Source organism: Microtus ochrogaster, linkage group LG4 (genome assembly GCF_000317375.1).
Source record: "Microtus ochrogaster isolate Prairie Vole_2 linkage group LG4, MicOch1.0, whole genome shotgun sequence".
NCBI lineage: Eukaryota > Metazoa > Chordata > Mammalia > Rodentia > Cricetidae > Microtus > Microtus ochrogaster.
The window spans coordinates 23,912,392-23,932,693 of NC_022030.1; the positions used below are offsets into that span (position 1 = coordinate 23,912,392).

Consider the following 20,302-nt stretch of genomic DNA (forward strand, 5'->3'; position numbering starts at 1 on the left):
TTGACGCTGCTGTGTCGGGTTCTTTCTCTGCTGCACATTTACCCAGGGGCTGCTCATATTTTTTTCTTGGCTAAGAAAATAATTGTACACTTGATTTAAAAAAAAAATCGATATAAGAAAACACAAAGATTACTTTGTTGCTGCTCAGCTTTTTGCAGTGTTAAAAACCTACAATAACAGATGTGGATGCCTTCCAGGGGCACTGCACAATGCTCTCTCTAGATGTGGGAAGAAACCCAGGGTTGAGGGGCTGGGACTTCGGCTCCCCTTCTTATCAGTTGCTGACCCTGGGCCACAGAGGAGGCCCTTCCTTCTCCTTCCATTAGATTCTCCCTCCACGAACCTTTCATCCATCCTAGTTCTCCCTAGCCTTGCACGTGAGCTTATTCATGGTCTCTTTCAGAGTCTTGACGTGTGTGTTCCATCTCCGCGTGATTCTCCAAATGGCTATATCAATGTGGAAGGTCTCCAGCAGCAGTTTCTTTCCACATTCTTCATGGAGCTGACACAAGCCAACGATATAGAGCTAAACTCACAGTTTGAGTTTAGATCTCGACCTCATCTCAGAATGTTCTAGAAAATAACATTTTCATGGACTCACCAGATCAAAAAAAAAAATGTAATTACTTTTCTGCGGTGACTTAAGTTTGAATGACACCAACGAATTGGACACGTCTAGGATCTCTTGTTTTGTCTATTCAGAAAGTACACAGTGTACGCTTTTATGAACTTGCAGTCCTGCCAGACCTCGTGGTGAGCAGCAGACACTGATGGCAGTGCTGGGAAACCAAGGGTGATGGTAAGACTGACAGGTAGGGACTGGAGGCTGGCGAAGAATGCCTCCCTAAGGACACAGTTAATCTGAAGCTGAAAAGGGGGGACCCAATACATGCTCTGAAGAAGATTAACCCGGGACAGTGGTAGTTAAGTCCTAGAAATAGAAACGGATGTGTGGGATCAGCTGGGGGCAGCAGTGGGCAATGGGAGCTAGAGACGGGCCTTGCAATGAAGAAAGGATGTGATATTCCCAATGCAATGGAAAGTCCCAGTGCACTCATGTTTTAAGCAAGTTAACATTGCAAACACCTTCCTCCTTAGGAGAAGGAACGTCTAGGCAATGCTCAGTCAGCTGGGATGATCAATGAATTTAGGACAGAGGAGACAGGAGCTCAGTGGAGGTCTTAACCGCGGAGGGAAACTACTCAACGCTGCTGGCTCTAGCAGCCTGAGGAGACTTTCCTCTTCTTAGATGAAGCCATGATCTTCACTTAGCCTTGGGAAAATAATTTTAGAAGGGGGCAGTGTGGTGGATTGAATGAGCTGTGTCCCCCACAGGCTCATAAGTCTGAGCTTTTGATCCCCAGTTGGTGGTCCTGTTGAGGAGGTTATGCCCAAGGTGGGAGGTGGAGCCACGCTGGAGGAGGTATGTCACTGGCAGCGGGCTTCACCCCTACTTCATCTTTGCTCTCTCTGCTTTGTGTTTGTGTCTGGAGGTGTGATCTCTCTCGGCTTCTTGCTCTAGCCTCCTGCTCCCACACCTCCCCCACCACTCTGGACTCTCTCCCTCTGGAACCAGGAGCCCAAATAAATCCCCTCTTCCATTAGGCACTTTTTTGTCATGGCGCTATAATTTTTTCTCCTGAAAAATACCCTGTAGATTTTGAGGGCATTGGACTTTGGCTTCTTTTTTGGGGGTATTTCTTGTTGGTATAAGAACAAATGAGAAATGCTTTGGTTTTGAATGTGTCACCAGGATCCCCCTCTGACCTCCCTTAGATTCTCTGGTCCCCTGGGAACTCAGTGGAGAGCACTCAGGTGAGCTGCAGAGCGTAGTATGGAGGATGGGCAGCCTTTATTAGTTGGTGACATGGGGCATTTTGAACAGACAAGAATGGCCAAAGAGTCAATTGTGTCAATCTGTATTTAGACAGGCTTTTTACCATTTTTTCCTTTCTTTCTTTTTCCTTCCTTCCTTCCTTCCTTCCTTCCTTTCTTCCTTCCTTCTTTCCTCCCTCCCTTTCTCTCTCTCTCTCTCTCTCTCTCTTTCTTTCTTTCTTTCTTTCTTTCTTTCTTTCTTTCCTTCTTTTTCTGAGACGGGGTTTCTATGTGTAGACTTCATAGAGACCCTCCCACCTCTGCCCCCCAAGTGCTGGGATTAAAAGCTTGAACCACCACCACCCAGCCCTTTTGACCATTTCTAATCCTCTAGAACAGACCGCTTCTCCTAAGGGGGCATTTTCCTGTCAATCCAGGTGATTGACAAGTCCATCTGAATTAACTCTTAGAAGAGAGGACCACGGTGTGTCCTTGCTCTTTACCAGGAACCTCCACTGTTTGTTAATCTCAGAAGGGCGCGTCCCCACCCAGGGCCACATGCTATGACTCAGATCCTATCCCTTTGACCAGCAAACAGAGTCCTGCGGTTTCAGTTCCTGGGCTTTCTGATCTGGGTACTTTAAGGTTGGGGGGGGGGGTGGGGTCCATCCTCAATGTCCTTTCAAGCCTGCTGATATCTAACCAGCCACTTGTGTGCTTGTTCTTAAAGCACAATCAACTTAAGATGAAAGCAGCCCTGGCTGGGGATTAGAAAGCAGGAAAGATAGGAACGGATCTTGTTCTGCAATCATTGTTACACGGCATGCCGGCTATTGTACGTCCACTGGGTTTTGTAATTCTCTGGTAGTTTTTTGGTTTAGAGTATGTTAAAGAAATTTGGAAGAAAAACAAAACCTTTGAAATTTTTGTAACAGCACAGCAAGCTGTCAGTGAAGATAAAGCCAAGGACAGTCCCTTCTTTATCATCAAAAAAGTTAATTCAGCAGAGAAGACACTGTTACTGGAAACTCTCACCCCAACAGTTCTAAGGGATTCTCGGCTGTACGAAGCACAGTGTCGTTGACCCTCGTGTCTATGGGGTTTAGCTGGAGGACCCTCGGGGACAAAATCCACAGATGCTTGCGTCCCTATCTGAACTGCTGTGGCATTTGTGTGTGAGCACACATCCCCCATGTGCCCCCTCTTCTCTGGATTACTTATCCCAACCATGGTCAATGCTCTATAAATAGTTGTGACACCGGGTTGTTTATGGACTAACGACAAGAGTCTGTGTGTTCACTACAGACACCGCCATCAGAGGCCTAACTGTGGTTTGGATGGACAGTGCAACCAACCACGAATCAAAACCTGAGGAACGGACAGATACAGGGACCAGCTATAGTGGTGCTTCTCATGTGTGGGGCTCTTGTTCCTTGCCTGGAACGGCCAACATGTGCGGTAACTTGCCGGTGTTCCATTCACCACGAGGTGGGCACTGTGCCATCCCTCCGTTACTGTGAGGACTCCATCTTGTGACTTGCTGTGTCTCACAGCCAGAGAGTAGGAGGCCAGTACATGGAGTCACATGCTCCCAGCTTTAAGTCTGGCTGTCCCTGGCTCCTGACTTTGTACAGCAGTTTTCTTGTAATATTATCCACACTAGGAGAAAACAGGAAATGACTGAAACTGCCCTGAAGTTGAGAAATAGTTTGGTTTTTTTTTTTTTTTTTTACCTCTCAAATCATGGCACACTAATATAAACCAGTGCTTTAAAATGATGCGACTCTTGTTCCTGACCTAAAAAGACACATCGTGAAATAAACGCTAGAGAGTACTGCATATACAATTCTGATTTCATAAAATCAAACTGTATAAAATATAATAAATAGTGCATTCTTCCAAGACTCTCTCTCTTGTAAGGTTGCCTGTTAAATTGCTAACTGTGGCTACTTTGTAACAGCGCATTCTGGGGCAACTTTGGGAAATGACTTTCTTATAGAAAATGTCAAACTTACAGAAGACAAGTCAACTGAGTCATCATGAACACATAAACAACCAACACGCCCTGTCTCTACTCTCCCCACCCTATACTGCCTTAAAGGGAGTCTCAAACACTACTCTCATCTGTAAATATTTTGAATTTAATTATTGTTAGGTAAATAGGCCAATTCAGTAGTTGTCAGGCTGAGGGAGTGTCCTCGTTAGGTTTTTGTTGCTGTGATCAACACCATGACCTAAAACAGGCAGGAGAGGAAAGGGTTGATTTCACGCTCTACGGTCTGGTGTGAAGGGAAGTCCGGACAGGAGCTTAAGGGAGGAGACTGAAGGCAGAAATGGATGCAGAGGCCTGGAGGAATGCTGCTTATTGGCTTGCTCCTCCTGCCTTGCTTGGTTTTCTTTCTTATACACCTCAAGGCCACCTGCACAGGGATAGCACTCTGCACAGTAGGCGGGGCTCTGGCATATGGATCATCAATCACTAAACGCTCATAGGTTTGCCTACAGGCCAATCTTATGGGGCATCTTCTCAGTTGAGAGCCCTTCTTCCCAGACTCCTTTAGCATGGGTCAAGTTGACAAAAATCAGGACAGGGAGGGAATAAGGCATGGGGATTTTTTTTGGGGGGCAGTAAGACAATTTGATGCTGGGAAGCATATCATTGAACATTTATCAAAACCCACAGGATGTATGACGGAGAGAACCCTATGCGAAAACTGTGGGCTGTAGTTAGCAATAGTGGGTTAATATTAGCTCATCAGTTGGAACTGGCATTTTATACTAAGGCAAGACATCAACAACAGGAGCTGGGTGAAGAAGACAGATACGCAAGAGCTAAATTTCTCAATTTTCTCTGTAAACCAGAAAATGGTTTTAGAAAAAGTATCAGTTTCGGGAAGGAAAGGGGAAGGGGGCTTTTCATTTTTTCATAGCAAAAGTCTTCCTATTGAAGTCACTCCCACTGGACTCTGACAGTGATTGCTGTTGAAGTCCTTAGGTTGGTAGCCAATGGGAACAGGCTCTTCCTCCCTCTTGTTTTGTAGCATGGCCGAGACTTTGGTTCCCTAGGCATTTTTAAAAATGTTTCTTTTTTCAAACCAAGATGTATTAAATATTGTTAGGACATATTTAAACACAGTGTGTTTTTGTGGCTAATGTTTATTTTGTAGCCATTCTAGGCAAGCCCTCTACCCTTGAGCTACATCCTTACCTGGCTCCCTAGCTTTACCTTAACTGCCGGGTTTGGGGATCTCTCCTTTAACATTCTCTTTCCTGCTCAGTTGTCAGGTCTTGCCTGGGTTTTCCTCACGGCTCTCTCTGCCTCTTTCCTTCCCACTTTTCTCAACGGCCCTTAGTGTAGCTCTCAGAATCCTGGACCTGAGCTTTCTGAGGTTTTCCTCACCAAGTGTAGAATCTGCCTCCTCGTCCCTTCTGCTCCTTTGTAGAATCCAAACTCATGCCTCACCTCAGATTTTTTTTATCCTAATGGTGAAAGTTTACCTTTTATTATTTATTTATTTAGCATCCTGACTGCAGTTTCTCTTCCCTCCTCTCCTTTCTCCCTGCACCTCTTCTCTGCCCCCGCCCCATCCACTTCTCCTTTCTATTTAGAAAAGGGCAGGCCTCCCATGGGTATTCCCAAAACATGGTGTATCAAGTTGGTGGGGGAGTGAGTGGTGCACGCCTTTGAGCCCAGCTCTTCCGAAGAGGCAGATGGATCTCTGAGTTTGTGGTTAGACTGAGCTACATAGTTCCAGTACAGTCAGGGCTACAAAGAGACCCTGCCTCAAAATTGAAACTAAACAAAAAGGTCTTCTAGTATCATCTCTGTTATAGTAACCAGACAACAATTGCTAGGAGTGACCCCTGGTCACCTGTGAGCTACAGCAGTGTTCCAGAAAGACCACCTCTCCCAAAGCAGAAGCTTCCAGGCCATTATCAAGACTTAAGTCCTGCCGAGCCCTAGCAAGCCTGATCAAGCACCAGTCTGGATGATTCAGAGAATCAAGATCAGCGACAGTTACATAGCAACATCTAGACACACTTGACACGGAAGGAAAGAGACCCGAGCCATCGGAGGATGGAGTTAAAGGAGGGGCCGATGGCAGAACTGCAGCAGGAGCTAGAGCGTGCAGAAGTGGGGCTTATCAGTAAGAGCAGCTGTAGGGAACACACTGCTCCATTCTTCATGTGTCTTAGTGCAGCTGCCCTAGCCGAGCTGGCCTAAACTCAGAGGCTTGGAATTCATTTCCACATTTTGCATTCCAAAGGAAGTGTTTGTAAAACATGTTTTTCTCCTGGACTGTCGACTTTCAGGAAAACTAGGAGGAAAAAAAGTCTTTTTAACTCCTTCCCAAGAGAATCTTACACAACCCAAACCGTATTAGAATAAACACACCGGCCTAGGGTTCGTGTTCAAGAACAGCTTGTTGGGGAGGTTGCACCCTCGGAGGGCACTCTACAGGAGGAGAAACTTTCAGAGGACAGTCTGAGCCTGTGTAGATGTCATCTGTGTGTTTTAGCTCACTTCCGTGTCCAGGTAAATAAATCCCGTGAACTGTGGTCCAGGGAGTCATCTCCTTGGTGCAGGGAGTCTCCTTGGTGCAGAATGCCGTGGCCACTTTCCAGAACCATTCTTTTGTTTGGGAACATTTACCCAGCAAGTCCTGAATGCCTGAGAGCACAACACGGGAGTTGGCACTGTGGTGTTTCCACAGTGGTGTTTGCTTAGCTCTTGAAGGCTGCTTGGCTCGTTGCTGGGATTCAGTTCTCTGTCTCACTTTAAAGTGGATGCTCCTCAGCGCCACCCTGTTTGAGGTTGGAACTATGTGATGCTCCCAAGCAGAGTGGTCTCCAAATCAATAGGATTCCCTTCTGACTGAACCTCGAGACTCAACCATGCCTCCTGGCCATGGACCCTAGGCATTTCTTCCCATGCAAAGACCACTGAGCTCTGGCTGGAGCCTGCTACTGCAGGGAATTCCCACGGGTTTCCGGCATCCCATGCCTGTCGTAACAGCCGTATATAGTGTATAGGAGTTGTCAAGTTTACTGTCGCACGTGTTTCTCATAGCGGAGGGGAGAATTGCTCACGGATTTTATATAACTGGTCCAGGCTCATTGCACTGATTCACAAACCTCAAAATGCTTTCTACCCAAAGATAAAAATGAAGTCTGAAGAAACTGACTTTGCCTTTGAGAAACATAGCCGCTCTCTCTCATCCATGGTGTCAGTAGCAACCATAGCCTGAATGCACCGCTAAATGGAAATCCCAGAAAAGGGATTCACGTTTTAACTTCCAATACAACCTGCTGTTATAATTGTTCTGATTTATGACTTGTTGCTTTATAAATCTCTTAATATATCTACTTTGCAGGTGAGTCCTCAGTGTACGTGGTTAGGAGAGGGAGGGAGCTAAGTGTTCGGTGTTCTCTACGGTTTCAGCTGACCGCTGGGGGCCTGGTCTCTGACTGCTGGGGGCCTGGTCTTGAAGCCTAACTTCTGTGGATTAAGGAGGTGTGGCAACAGAAGTAGTGTAAGGAGAGAATGTAGTCAACAACAACAATTTAAAAAGGCTGAAAACCCTCCCTCACCCAGACTACAAGCAGCCAGAGGGAGAAAAGCCCAGGCCTGTCCGAAGTGTTCGGAGCCTAGTGGCCCAGTGCTTTTCCGCCTACGCGTTCTCCCAGCTCGCTATCTCATTCCCCAAAGTCTCTTTATCTTTCTTAACAAACTCTCTTGCTTCTGTGACTGACTGTGCGTCCTTGGTGCAGTTCTTTGACCTTGCACACAGGCACCCAGGAACTTCAGTGGGTGCCTTCGGGACTTGGCTCTGCGCTCTCACAGGAGGGCCATTGTATCTAATTCTCACAAGGCTCCAGATATTATGAATGGCCAAAGAATCTGGCAGCTCTCAGCAGCCACGTTTGGCAACTGGTTTGAAAGCGTTGCCAACGGTTTTGAGCACAGGCAGGCAAGGAGGCTGTTTGCACATACAGCGCCAACGCCTGCTGTCTCCTGGGGAAAAGGTGAGAGCCGGAAAGGTGGAGGAAGGGTGGCGGTGTGGACGGACGGGCACCCGTCGCTCCTGGTGTGCTCACGGTGGGCACTCTGTTTCTAGGTTTCCGCTCTTCCTATATTACTATAATAAGCATCACACGTATGTGCTTTATCTCGGTTGGAGGCCCTTCACGTAGAGGGCATGATGGAGTCCCGAGGAGGGGGCCTGAAAGGCGAGCGCAGTGTAGCTGCTATTGGTGTTCACAGGAGACAGCAGGAAAGTGTCTGTTGGACATGGTTGTCGTTGTCACAAATGCTAATTTTTTGTTTTTGTTGTTGGCTTTTCAAGACAGGGTTTCTTTGGGTAGCTTTGGCTGTCCTGGAACTCACTCGCTCTGTAGACCGAGGGCCTCAAACGCAACAGAGATGTGTCTGCCTCTGCCTCCCTAGTGCTGGGACTAAAAGACGTGTGCCAACACTGCCTGGCTCACATGCTAACATTTTAATACCCCATATTCATCAGTAAATAGTTCATATCTTTTAAGTCAACCGATTTGTATTAGTCAGTCTCATCCAAAAAATTCAGATGCAAAAGCTTAAAATACTTATGAAACATTATTTATTTAAGTAATGGTGTAGCTTGACACCGTTGGGCCTCTGAACACATGACTGGCTTGAGGAACAGGCAGTATTTTATTGGCAGGATCCTTAGAGCGGGTGCTAAGTAGTAAATAAAAAGGACATTTTTTTTTTCGAGACAGGGTTTCTCTGTGGCTTTGGAGCCTGTCCTGGCACTAGCTCTGTAGACCAGGCTGGTCTCGAACTCACAGAGATCAAAAAGGACATTTTTTAAATTTTATTTTTAGTTTGCTTTCGATCGTGACTAGGAATGGGGACATGTCTTGAAGAGGGAAGTGCAATACTGAAGATCCTATTGTTTCTGCTGAACTCTTTGAGAATAGCCTACAAAAGTTTTGTGTAGCTCATTGGCCATGCAAGATAGCAGACGTGGCCGTAGATGTTGAGAATTCTACTTCTGTCTGCATCACACGGGCATTTCTGCTGTTAACCTTGAGTCGGATGCACAGACAGGGTTTACGTCTGTGCTTGAGTTTTTATTGAACATCTACATCCCTCTGTCTGCACAACGCACTCTGAAAATAAAGCCTCTGAAATCACACCTCACCTCTTATGCTAAGGGCCTTCTGCCTTTGGGTCTTCTGGCTCTGCCCTTGGTCTAGGGAGCATATGTTTGCCATAAAAATAAAAGCAAAAGCAAGAGTCTTTTTTTCTTTGGAAACAATTTCCCCTTCAACCACTTGTGTGTTTGTGTGTTTTAATCTTCCATTTTAGAACTAGTGTCCTTTTTTTTTTTTTTTTTTTTACAACGAATAGAAAAATGAGAGAGAGAGAAAGAAAAAGAGACGATGGGAAAGGAAGAACACAGTGCTGCGGATCCCCGGAAAATGCATGCGTGGGTTATAGTAAGAAGCACCGTTTGGTTTTGACATAGCCTTCAGCAAAGTCACAGAACGTGGGGATGACAGCGCATGTTATAAGACTTGCTGGGAAGGATCAAAGCGGCGAGCTGCCTGCGCAGGCTGTTTCTAGGTTTCCCTGTGTGTTAGAAAAGCAGCTCTGCCGAGGTGAAGTTCATCCACACGCTTGGTGTCCCGCCTGTGTCACATGTACAACCACAGAGACCATCAGATCAGCACAGTCCATTCAAAAGAACCCAGCCGGTTTGCTGTTGTTATTCTCTTTTCCTTTGGTTTTTTGTTACTTTGTGTTTATTTACAAAAGTTAAAATTCAATGAGGTTATTAAAATAAGGTTGCTTGTGTATGACATTCAAGCAGTGCATCCTGGGAAATGCGTCTCTGGGGCCTTCTGGCTAATGAGCCGGCTGGTGAGCGGCGAGCCGGCTGGTGGTAGGTCTATAAAGACTGCAGCTCCCAGCCCCTTTCTCTTTGTGGGAGGCAGAAAGGACAGGCAGATGCTCGCTGCTGTTACTAAGTCCAGGCCTCAAAGCAGGGCGGCTCCATGGGAAGGTTACGGGCCCTGAGTGGTTGAGGGAACGGGTTGATTTGCAGAGCGGGTGAATTCCTTCTCCTGTTCCTGGGATGTTTGCCTGGCCCTGAAACTGCTGGTAATTTCCTTCGCCTTTTAAACGTGAATGTGACGTCATGTAGAAGAACTGGAAAGAAAAGAAGGGGAGAAGAGAGGAGTGGGGTGGGGGGAGGGAGGAAGGGAGGGAAAAAGAGACCAGGAAGGAAAAGAGGAAAGAAGTAGCCCCTCCCCCAAGTGCTGCTAGTTCCTTCACCCGAACAGGACCACCTTTTAAAATAAGAGAACTTCAATTTCAGCTTCCTTTTTATCCGCAGGCCGCCAGATTCCACCCTTGGATCCCCATGAAAATGGAAACAGCGGAGGGATCAAGCTCGGGACCCAGGCCTTGCAAACCAGCCGCCGGTGCTGCTGACCCAAGGGCCGTGGCCCGTGGAGCACGAAGGAAGAAGCCAGAGCCCTCTCCAGTGTCCAGTGCGCACAGAAGGACCCTGCCCTCGGGACTAGCTGCCTGTGGGAGAGCGAGCAGCATTGCATGCTGGGAGACCTGCAGAAAGCTGAGCAGGGAAGTTCCCTGAGAAGAGATTATAGAAAACTCTGGAAAACTCACCGTACTGCCGCAACATGGCCTTTGGTTTCGGAAATGCGCACGGCGGGGTTTACTTAGTAGGTCATAGGTATAGTTGGCATTTTTTGTTAAAGAAATACTAGAAATCTTTAGATTTGTTCACAAACGTTGCCGTGCTGTTCTCCTCTGACTTCCCATGTCACCTAGTCAGAGTCCAGTGACTTCTCCAGGGCCAGGGCCTTCACTGGCCAGTCCACCAAAAGGCAAAGGCAATACAGAAGGTTCACTTTTAGCTGGCTTTAGGAGCCAAGCCTTTATTAGTTTTCTGAGGGAAATCAGAAGCACAGCTGGACCATCATTTAAACTGGGAACTGGTCTTCCGCAAAAGAGACAAAAGTAATAGAAACTACTATCCATGTCCCTTTTCATGTAATTGATGAACATCCTTCTAAGGAATACCCGAATCAGACTAGAATGTGACATATGATTTTGGGGATGGGGGGGCCCTGTTTAAAAGAGTTAAGTACTTGGTATGTAAGCAGTGGTAGGTGGAGGATATAAATAGCATCCAGGGTACCACCCAGCCTGCATCCTCTCCGCTGCAATGAGCGTCTCCTCCTGGAGATGATTAATTCACGGAGCATTGTTTTACTAGGAGCCTATGCCATGGTGTCACGTCTAAGGGAAAAAGCTAATCAGAGGATGTTGAGTCTAAATTGTAGGGCAAACTTCTATTAATAGCAGCTAATCGTGGGTTATAGCAAATCGGCCAGAGGAATGTTACCACCTTAAAATTCTGGACCCCCAAAAAGTATAAAATCAGAAGAAATACTTTAAACTTTGCCATCTTGGAGAGAAAGGCCAGCAAGCAGACAGAGCCAGGTTCCAATTACAGGCCGTGGTTGTCAGCTCCAGGATGTGGACTTCCATGTATGTCCCTCCTGCGTCTCCCAACTTGGGAGCTAATTGAATTATAGAATAGGGAGGATAGAAAACTCCTTGTCTTGATTCAAGAGTGTCCCGCAGTGTCCCGTGACAGGCATCTCAAGCACTGTTAGCAGATGGCTCCTGTATGCCATGACAGGGCCTTCTCAAGGACTGTCAGTGCCTGTCCCGTGTTGCCAACATCACTGGCTGACAGAATTCTATGTGCTGACAAAGACATTACTCCAATCGCTGCAGGTGAAACAAACAAACAAGCAAAAAATAGAATTGGAACTGAAACAGCCTCTCTCCAGGTAGTATTAAGCTTGTGTTTGAACCTTCCCCTGTGTTAGGGAATCTTTTCCTGGGAGCTTGCATTTGTCTAGTTGATTGTCTAGATTTCCAAGCGGAGATGGTACTGTTCCCAGAAGAGAATGTCATGACTTAGGAGTGGCTTTGCAGTCTGACTGGGCTTCACTTTGACCGTGAGCCACCCTGAGTATACTGGAGAAGCATATAAGAGAATGAAACCTCGCTCTTCCCAGGCTGCAGAGCCACTGATGTCAAAGCTAGGCAGACGCTAAGTATACCTATGTGTCACCGCCACCAACAAAGTGAGCATGTGGCACTTGGGCACACAAACATTCCTAACCATCTTGGGCCTTCTCTGCAGGTAGATGCTGTGGCCTTTGGTGCCTTTCTCCCCTTGGCCTGGGAATCCTTTTGGGTTGTTTTAACAGATAACCTTTAATCATAAAAACATATGCAAAGACCTACAATTGCTTCAGACACAGGATCTAGGATCCTTATCACCGTTCCCAAAATTTCCTTCCCAAACCTCGTTTTCTTTCCTCTCCCACGTGGCAGGTTTGTATATGTGTAAATATGATGGATGTTGGCTACACCTACACTTAATCCATTTCAGAGTGGCTGGGTTGGCTCATGACCTTGTGTCTGTAAGTGAGGGACGCTTTCTCCGTAGAAACCCCTAAGGACAGCAGTAGAGTCGTGCAAATGTTTTGTATAGGTACAGAATTGACTTGCCATTTTTTAGTTAAAAAAAATGGTACATTAGGGTACTGAATATGATGTTGCCTTGCAGACTAACCTGCAACCTAGCCAATAGTAAGGGCTGTGCCCAGTGGGAATCCTGTTCTTTCCCGAGGGAGGGTTGGAGGATGGAAATGTTTCCTCTGCCGCTAAGGACCATTGTCTGTATAGGCATTCCTCCTTGCCGCTCTGTGGTGGTGTTCAGGGCAGAGAGTACGAAGCCAGCATCGGCCAAGAGCTCTGGCTGTGTTTAGACCTGATCATGCCTTTCACCGTCGTTGGGACACCCAGTGACCCGGCAGTCACGCCGTATAAGGACTGTCACCCTTCCTGGTGTTTTGGTGAAGGGTTTCCACTTGGGCTGGACCCAGGTTTTACACGTAGACGATCCCTCCTCAGACACCTAGGACCTTTGCGTCATATCCTCTGTTCTGTGGTAAAGCTTCTCCCCGTGCTCATTTCTATCAGTTGCTTTTGGTTTTAACCCATCTGTATGATTCGTACTAATAAATATTTTAAGTTTTACTGAGTATCTTTTTCTTATTGCAACCAGTGAGATGATTATCTAAAAGTCAATTCAGAATAAAAAGAAACATGTAAGCCTGTGAAGACCTGGGGAAGAATATTCACTGAAGCCCTTCTGGCAATAGCTGATTATCATCCACTGAGGAAACATAAATAAGGCATGGTCACATGATGAAGGCTGCAGGCTAGGTTGGATGCATTAGCTATAATGTATCACCATGGATCCCTGAGGAGAGTGTGGAGTGCAGGGCTTCACTGCCCCAAGCGAGCCACTCACAGGACTCTGTGGAATAGTCCTGGGTGGGTGTACGCTGCAGAGTTTGGGAAATGGAACCGTGACCCTGGATGCATGAGTGAAGACAACTGGGGTTGTCTGAGTTAGGGTTTCTATGGCTGCAAAGAGACACCATGACCAAGGCAACTCTTATAAAGGAAAACATGTAATTGGGGCTTGGCTTACCATTCAGAGGTTTAGTCTGTTATCATCATGACAGGAAGCAGGGAGGCAGGGAGCTGGAGAGGTAACTAGAGTTCTATGTCCTGATCCACAAGCCCCAGGAAGAGGCTGTGTGTCACACTGTGTGTAGCTTGAGCAAAACCCGCCCCCACAATGACACACTTCCACCAACAAGGCCACACCTATTCCAACAAGGCCACACCCCCTAATAGCGCTACTCCCTATGGGCCAAACATTCAAACACAGGAGTCTATGGCGTAATACCTATTCAAACCACCACAGGGGAATAATAATGACTATTGGTGTATGGATGGAAATAGAAGCAGAAGAAGGAAAAACGTCAACTTGTGAAGTAGGTAACACCAAATCAGGTCAGAGGTAAACAAAAGGCACTTAACTATCAGCAGTTTTCATTTTGTCTGAAAATCTGAAGCCAATACCCGGCATGGTAGCATACTTCTTTAATTCTAGCACTGGCGAAAGAAAGGCAGGTAGATCTCTGGGTTTATTTCCCGCCTGGTCTACGTAGTGAGTTCCAGGCCAGTTGGGACTACATAGTGAGATATGTATGTCTGTCTTAATCTCAATAATTAGATAAATAAGCAGATAAATCTGGAGCAAAGATGATAAAGTGATAGCATTTGGTAAATTCAAGGCATGTGTTTTGTTAGCTTCTATATTTCTCCGGTATTGGTCTATTCATCCATGCATACATATAATCTACCTAGACACCCATGCATCTCTATACCCACAGCAATCCATCCATCCATCTCTGCATACATACAACCATCTACCTAGACACCCATGCATCTCTATACCCACAGCAATCCATCCATCCATCTCTGCATACATACAACCATCTACCTAGACACCCATGCATCTCTATACCCACAGCAATCCATCCATCCATCTCTGCATACATACAACCATCTACCTAGACACCCATGCATCTCTTCACCCACAGAAACCCATCTGTCCATCCACTCACTTTTCCAATAAGGATTTATTGAAGGCTCTTGTGAATCAAATGCTGAACTAGTCTGCCATGCCACCACCAAGCCATGCAGTCACCAAGCTTACAAGGAAGAGACAGGAAGCTTAAAGACAAGCAAACCAAGAGTATCAGGACTGAACAGAAATCCCAACTGTAGACAAGACACCTTGACTTAGAGATACTCTCACTTTGGTGTAGGAACTAAGATTCTAGGGATCTATTCCACTTCTGATTCTTAGACGAGCAAGGCACTTAGTATCTCCGGGCCTCAGTTTCTCCTGTAAAACAGGGACAATATGACAAGCCAGGAGCTAATATCAAAATGACATGAAGTAAATAATGAGTTACGACAGCGAACAAAAGCTTGCCGAGGACGGTTCTCTTCTCCTGACTTCTTAGTTGCCACATCCTTTTGTTCTCATCCCCTATCTTGGGAGCCAATGTAATGTAGAGACTGAGAGACTTCATGTCGACCCTCTGAATGCAGCTGCCCACTCTGTGATTTGTGGGTGGTGGAATCCCTAGTAGATTGAGCTCCCAGAGTTTCCTGTTGGGTGAAGTCAATATGTCATCTTACTTCTGGGACCCAGATAGTGTCCCAATGGAAAGACTGTCCCCAAGCTTGCTATAGGCCCACTTAACACCAAAACTAGACCCAAACTGATGGAACACTTCATAATCCTTGTTTCTCCAAACGTTTCGCCATTTATCTGCAGACACAATGCTGTGTTTGACTACAGGACTCTCCCTCACATTAGTTTTGTGAAATTCAAACAAAACTCTAGATCCTGGAAACATCCATCCCCCAAGACATAATGTACTCTCAGCTGTGCCCCCCCCCCAAGATGGTACCCCAGAGACTAAGGGAACAAATGCCTTTCTTGAGGCCAGGGTTTCCAGGAAAACCCAAAGGCTGCTTTCTCCCATGGAAAACAAAGCTCATACCCCTCATGGTGCCACCCGCCTGGGACCACAGGGTGTCACCCCACAGAAAGAAGTGCTGGTGGCCATGGAAGCAGGCAAGAATGCAAAACCGATAATCTTCCAGTGAGCGAAGAGGCCACTGTTTCACACTTTTCTTGAGATTGATGTTATCTGCATTCTCCACTGAAGGGGAATGATGCTCAAAGCGAGATTGCCCAAGACCATAGACGGGGAAGTGGGCTAGAGGTCAAATCTTAGCTGCCATTGTTTCTTCCTTTCCCTACCCTCTTTCTTCTAGGGGAAGAAAAGAAGGAACGGCAGAAAATGAAATCCTTTCTCATTGACAAGTTTCCAGGAGCTACTTTCACATACTATCTCAATTTGTTCACACACACACACACAGACACACACACATCTGAGAAAAGTGCACAGTTCTAACGTGTAAGACATTTTCTTCTCTTTCTCTGCTGGGGATTGAACCCAGGGCCTTGCACAGTCTAAGAAGTCCCCTGCTCAGCTATATCCTCAGCCCTGTCGACCTCATTTGTAAGAACAGATCCTGGAGAGCCTGAGCGACATTCTCAGCTTCACACAGGGAGAAAGTAGGGCGAGCCGTATCTATGCTAAGACCTATCCTATTTTGAAACTCGTTCTCACATCTCAGGAGGACAGCCTTTGCCTGGGGAGCTAAGGGTTAATCTACTCTGGCTGGAAGAGCAGAATTGCCCTATTAAAAGGGACTGGCTGGTTTGACTCACCAGCAGCTAATCTCAAATTGCTGGTCTGATTCTTCCAGAATGTGACTGTGTTTCCCTTGACCTTGATTTTAATGCAGAAGCCATTGCTCAGCCCTCAGTGAAGGTCTTCCATGCCTTGGAAGTAACTCACGCACCTGGGGTCAGCAATCTAGACTTTGTAGGGTATAGGGCCCTGAACTGCTGAAAACCCAGTGCTCAAGCTGGTCTCTGCCCGTGAGCCTGGATGACCTTTCTCTGCTTCAGCTCATGTTCTCCCCAGATTTACAAACACCCAGTCTTTCTATCTGCTTGAAAACTCCTAACTTGTTTCCAAGGCCCATCCCAGAGGTTTCATACTTCATCTGACACTTCCTTCACACCGCTCCCCATCCTGTTACTCTACACATGTGCTTATATTATGCCCGCATCATGGGACCTCCAAACAAGACCACCACAGAGCCGGTATCCGATGCAAACACACTGGGGTTTATTGATTACAAGTTAGCTAACTTGGGCTGTAATCTGTCACACGGACGCAGCAAGTGGGGGAAGACGGCCCTGAGGCTTTAAGGTAAGGGGATTCTCAAGGGAAAAACGGCAAGGCGGGGTGGCACAAGCCTTGGCCTTCCAGGATTGGGTAAAAGGATATAGCTTTTGAATTTGTTGGTTGGGGTATAGAGGAATTTCAAAACAGCCCTTAATCAGATACCTCCAAGGACGTTTGAAGCAGGCAGTTGTAAAGAGATGTTGTTTGGGTACCCTGGTGGGTCACTCTGACCAGGGCTGGCACAGTTTCTTGGGAACATCTATGACTTTGCTGGGCTGCATTCATCCTCCTAGTTAGGTCCTGTCTAAAATGGAATTATTCCTCAAAATGGAGTTTGTTTTGCTCCTCCACTTGCGTCTTTGCTTATTTTGATCAGCTGTAGCGTGTCTCCTCTGCCCCCTCTTCCTTTTGTACTCACAAAGTTATGAAAAATGAATCTTGGTCCTCCAGCCACTTGGTTTCCTCATTCTTAACTGTCAAAGACTTTTAGAAACTTAACTAATGTTGGCTTCTCCAGCCTCACTCTCTCTACTTCCCTCCTGGATGCTCCCTGTTTCTGGCTTCTGTGTTTTGGGCTCCATGGCTTCCTCTAGTCCACTGCCCCCTTCCATTGTCTTTTGCTGGATTAGGCAATCTTCCTGCTTAAATGCAGTTATCTTCTGTAAACCTCTCCTGATAGTTAATCTTGAGTCAACTTGATTGCATTAGATATCTTGGAGACTGGTAAGACGCACCTCTGGCTGTGTTTGTGGATGTTCAGGCTCTCACCTAACCAGGTTCTTGGTCCACTGATGGGTTCAGACTTTGAACAGGATTAGGTGGAAGCTGGAAGGTCTAGTCTGCTTAGAAAAACCAGGTCACCGGGAGAGTGTCTTTGAAGGACAAATCTGATAGGGTCTATTTAACATATCAAAGTGGGCCTGGCCCCAGGTTCTCCCAGCACCCCTCAGTGTGATGTTCTGGCTAGTCTTATGTCAACTTGACACAAACTAAAGTTATCTGAAAGGAGGGAGCCTCAACTGAGGAAATGGCTCCATTAGATCTGGATGTAGGACGTTTTCTTAATTAGTGATTGGTGGGGGAAGGCTCAGCCTATGGCCTCTGCATCAGCCCCTGCCTCCAGGTTCCTGCCATGTTAGAATTCCTATTCTGATTTCCTTTGACGATGAACAGCAATAAGGCAAATAAATCCTTTCCTCCCAGGCTTGTTTTTTGGTCATAGTGTGTTATTACAGTAGTAGGAACCTAACTAAGGCAAGTTGGTACCAGGATGGGGTATTGCTATGACAGACATGACCATGTTTTGGGGAGAATTGTGGAAAGACTTTGGACCTTTGGACAAGAAAAACCACTGAGTATTGAGAGCTCAATAGGATGTTCTGTGGGAGCTAATAAGATAATGAGCAGATAAGCATCTGAGAGCAATACAGAGGACGCTGGCCTGGCTTGTGACATTTCAGAGGGAAGTTTACAGACTCTATCAGGGCCATTTGCTATTTTGACTTAAGATTCTGTCATTCTGGTCAGCTGAGGCGGAAGAATCAGCTGTTACTAACAAGATACAGAAGTACTAAAGCAAAGCCTTTGCAATCCTGGGTTACCCAATTCTAGTCCTACTGGAGCAGAGAATCTGGTGGTGCTTAAGAACAGACCAGCATTGTTGGGTTGAAATCTTTGGGGAAGCGTTTCTTCAGAGTCAGCACACAGAAGCTGTGCTCCAGAGGCGGCCAAAGTTGTACCTCGTGCTGGCAGGGAACTTAGTAGTGTAAAAGTCACCAGGGTGGCACTGGTTTTGATGACATGAAGGGACCATGGTGAACAGCTGAGGCCTGGCACTGTAAGAGGCCACTGGTGAAGGTTACAGCCTCAGTGGCAGCTGAAGTAGTCATTCAGTGATGTAGGAATCCCCCCTGTATGCTGTGATTAGCACTGGTGAATAAAGAAACTGCTTTGAGCCTATAGCAGAGCAGGGCAGAACAGAGGTGGGTGGGGAAAACTAAACTGAATGCTGGGAGGAAGAAGGCAGTAGAGTCAGAGAGAAGCCATGTAGCCCCTCCGGAGCCCGACAGAACTTTTCCTGGTAAGCCACTGCCACATGGTGATACACAGATTAATAGAGATGGGTTAAATTAATATGTAAGTGTTAGCCACTAAGAAGCTAGAGCTAATGGGCCAAGCAATGATTTAAATAATATAGTTTCTGTGTGATTATTCTGGGGCTGAGCAGCCAGGAACCAACAAGTGGCCTTTCTACAATTCAGAGAAGTTGAGGCTTGACATCATGAAGAGAGCCTATGAGAGGCTGTTGGTGAAGGTGCACACCAATTGCAGCAGAAGACCCCAGCCTTTTGGAGATGCCAGCACCCTGGATGACCACCAAGAACAGCAGCAGCAGTGGAGTGTAGCCAGCTGGAGCCTAGAAGACAAGCAGCTGTGTGTGCTGCAGAGGGCGGAGCTGGAGAGGTGATACAAGCCCCTTGGAGGAGCCCAGAAGATGGTTTACTGGAGCCCAGGTAATTGGACACTGAGTTATTTACACCACTGGAGTTTGGCTTTGCTTGGTTCGGATTGTGACAGTGCCCTGGTTCTTTTCTCTTGAAGGTATTTCATTTAATTTTGAGGCTTTTTTGTTTATTTGTTTGCTTATTTTTTTTTTTGAGACAGGGTTTTCCTGTAGCTTTGGAGCCTGTCCTGGAACTAGCTCTTGTAGACCAGGCTGGCCTCGAACTCAGAGATCTTCCTGCCTCTGCCTCTTGAATGCTGGGATTAAAGGCGTGCGCCACCGCCGCCCAGCTTTTTACAGGAGCCTGCAGCTGAAAGACTTTGAGCTTTTAAAAGGGATTTTGGCTTTTTAGAGAGGTTGGATATTTTAAAGAGACTAAAATTTTAATGTGTTTGAATTTGCAGAGATTGTGGGAACTTATAAAGTAATTTTTGTTTTTAATGTTAGCTCTTGGGGACCAATAAGAAAGGAAGGCTTGTGACTTAATAGTGATGTGATTGTGTGTCAGGTCGACAAGGAGTCAGTTATGTTAGCTAGTCTTATGTCAGCTTGACTAACTAGAGTCATCAGAGAGGAGGGAATCTCAGTTGAGAAAATGCTCCCATGAGATCCAGCTGTATACTGTTTTCTTAATTAGTGATTGATGGGGGAGGGCCCAGCCCGTGGTGAGTGGAGTCATCCCTTAGCTGGTGGTCCTGGGTGTTATAAGAAAGCAGCTTGAGCAAGGCATAGGGATAAAGCCAGTAAGCAGCTCCCCTTCGTGGCCTCTGCATCAGCTCCTGCCTCCAGGTTCCTGCCCTGCTTGAGTTCCTGTCCTGACTTCCTTCAGTGATGAACAGTGATGTGGAAGTGTGAGCAAAATAAACCCTTTCCTCCCCAAGTTGCTTTTTGATCATGGTGTTTGTAGCAGCAGCAGAACCCTAACTCAGACAGGGATGCTCCACCCCCTACCCTAAACCTCTGGCCTGGGGTGCCCTTCCCCTAGCAGCTCTTCCCTATAGAATCCAGTCATTTTGGCTATGTGCTACTTTTTACCCTTTTGGCTTCTTGATCTCCTGGTTCTCTCCCCCCTCCCTGTCTCCTCACATGGCTGGCTCGAGGTCACGTTCACTCTTGGACTCACCCAGATGTCCTGCCTCTGACTATGTTCTCCCTCATAGCTATAATAAACTCTCTCCTCCACCATACCTAGGA

At 46.6% G+C, this 20,302-nt stretch overlaps 1 protein-coding gene across 1 annotated transcript in view; it reads left to right on the top strand.

Moving 5' to 3' along the window:
• Rab31 (RAB31, member RAS oncogene family) overlaps positions 1–12,947 on the top strand; it is a 123,210-nt gene extending 110,263 nt beyond the window's left edge. Inside the window, exon 7 of the mRNA XM_005361329.3 lies at positions 10,197–12,947. Coding sequence (XP_005361386.1) covers positions 10,197–10,294 — 98 coding nt within the window. The 3' untranslated portion in view covers positions 10,295–12,947. The remainder of the gene's footprint in view (positions 1–10,196) is intronic.
• Positions 12,948–20,302: the final 7,355 nt, after the last annotated feature.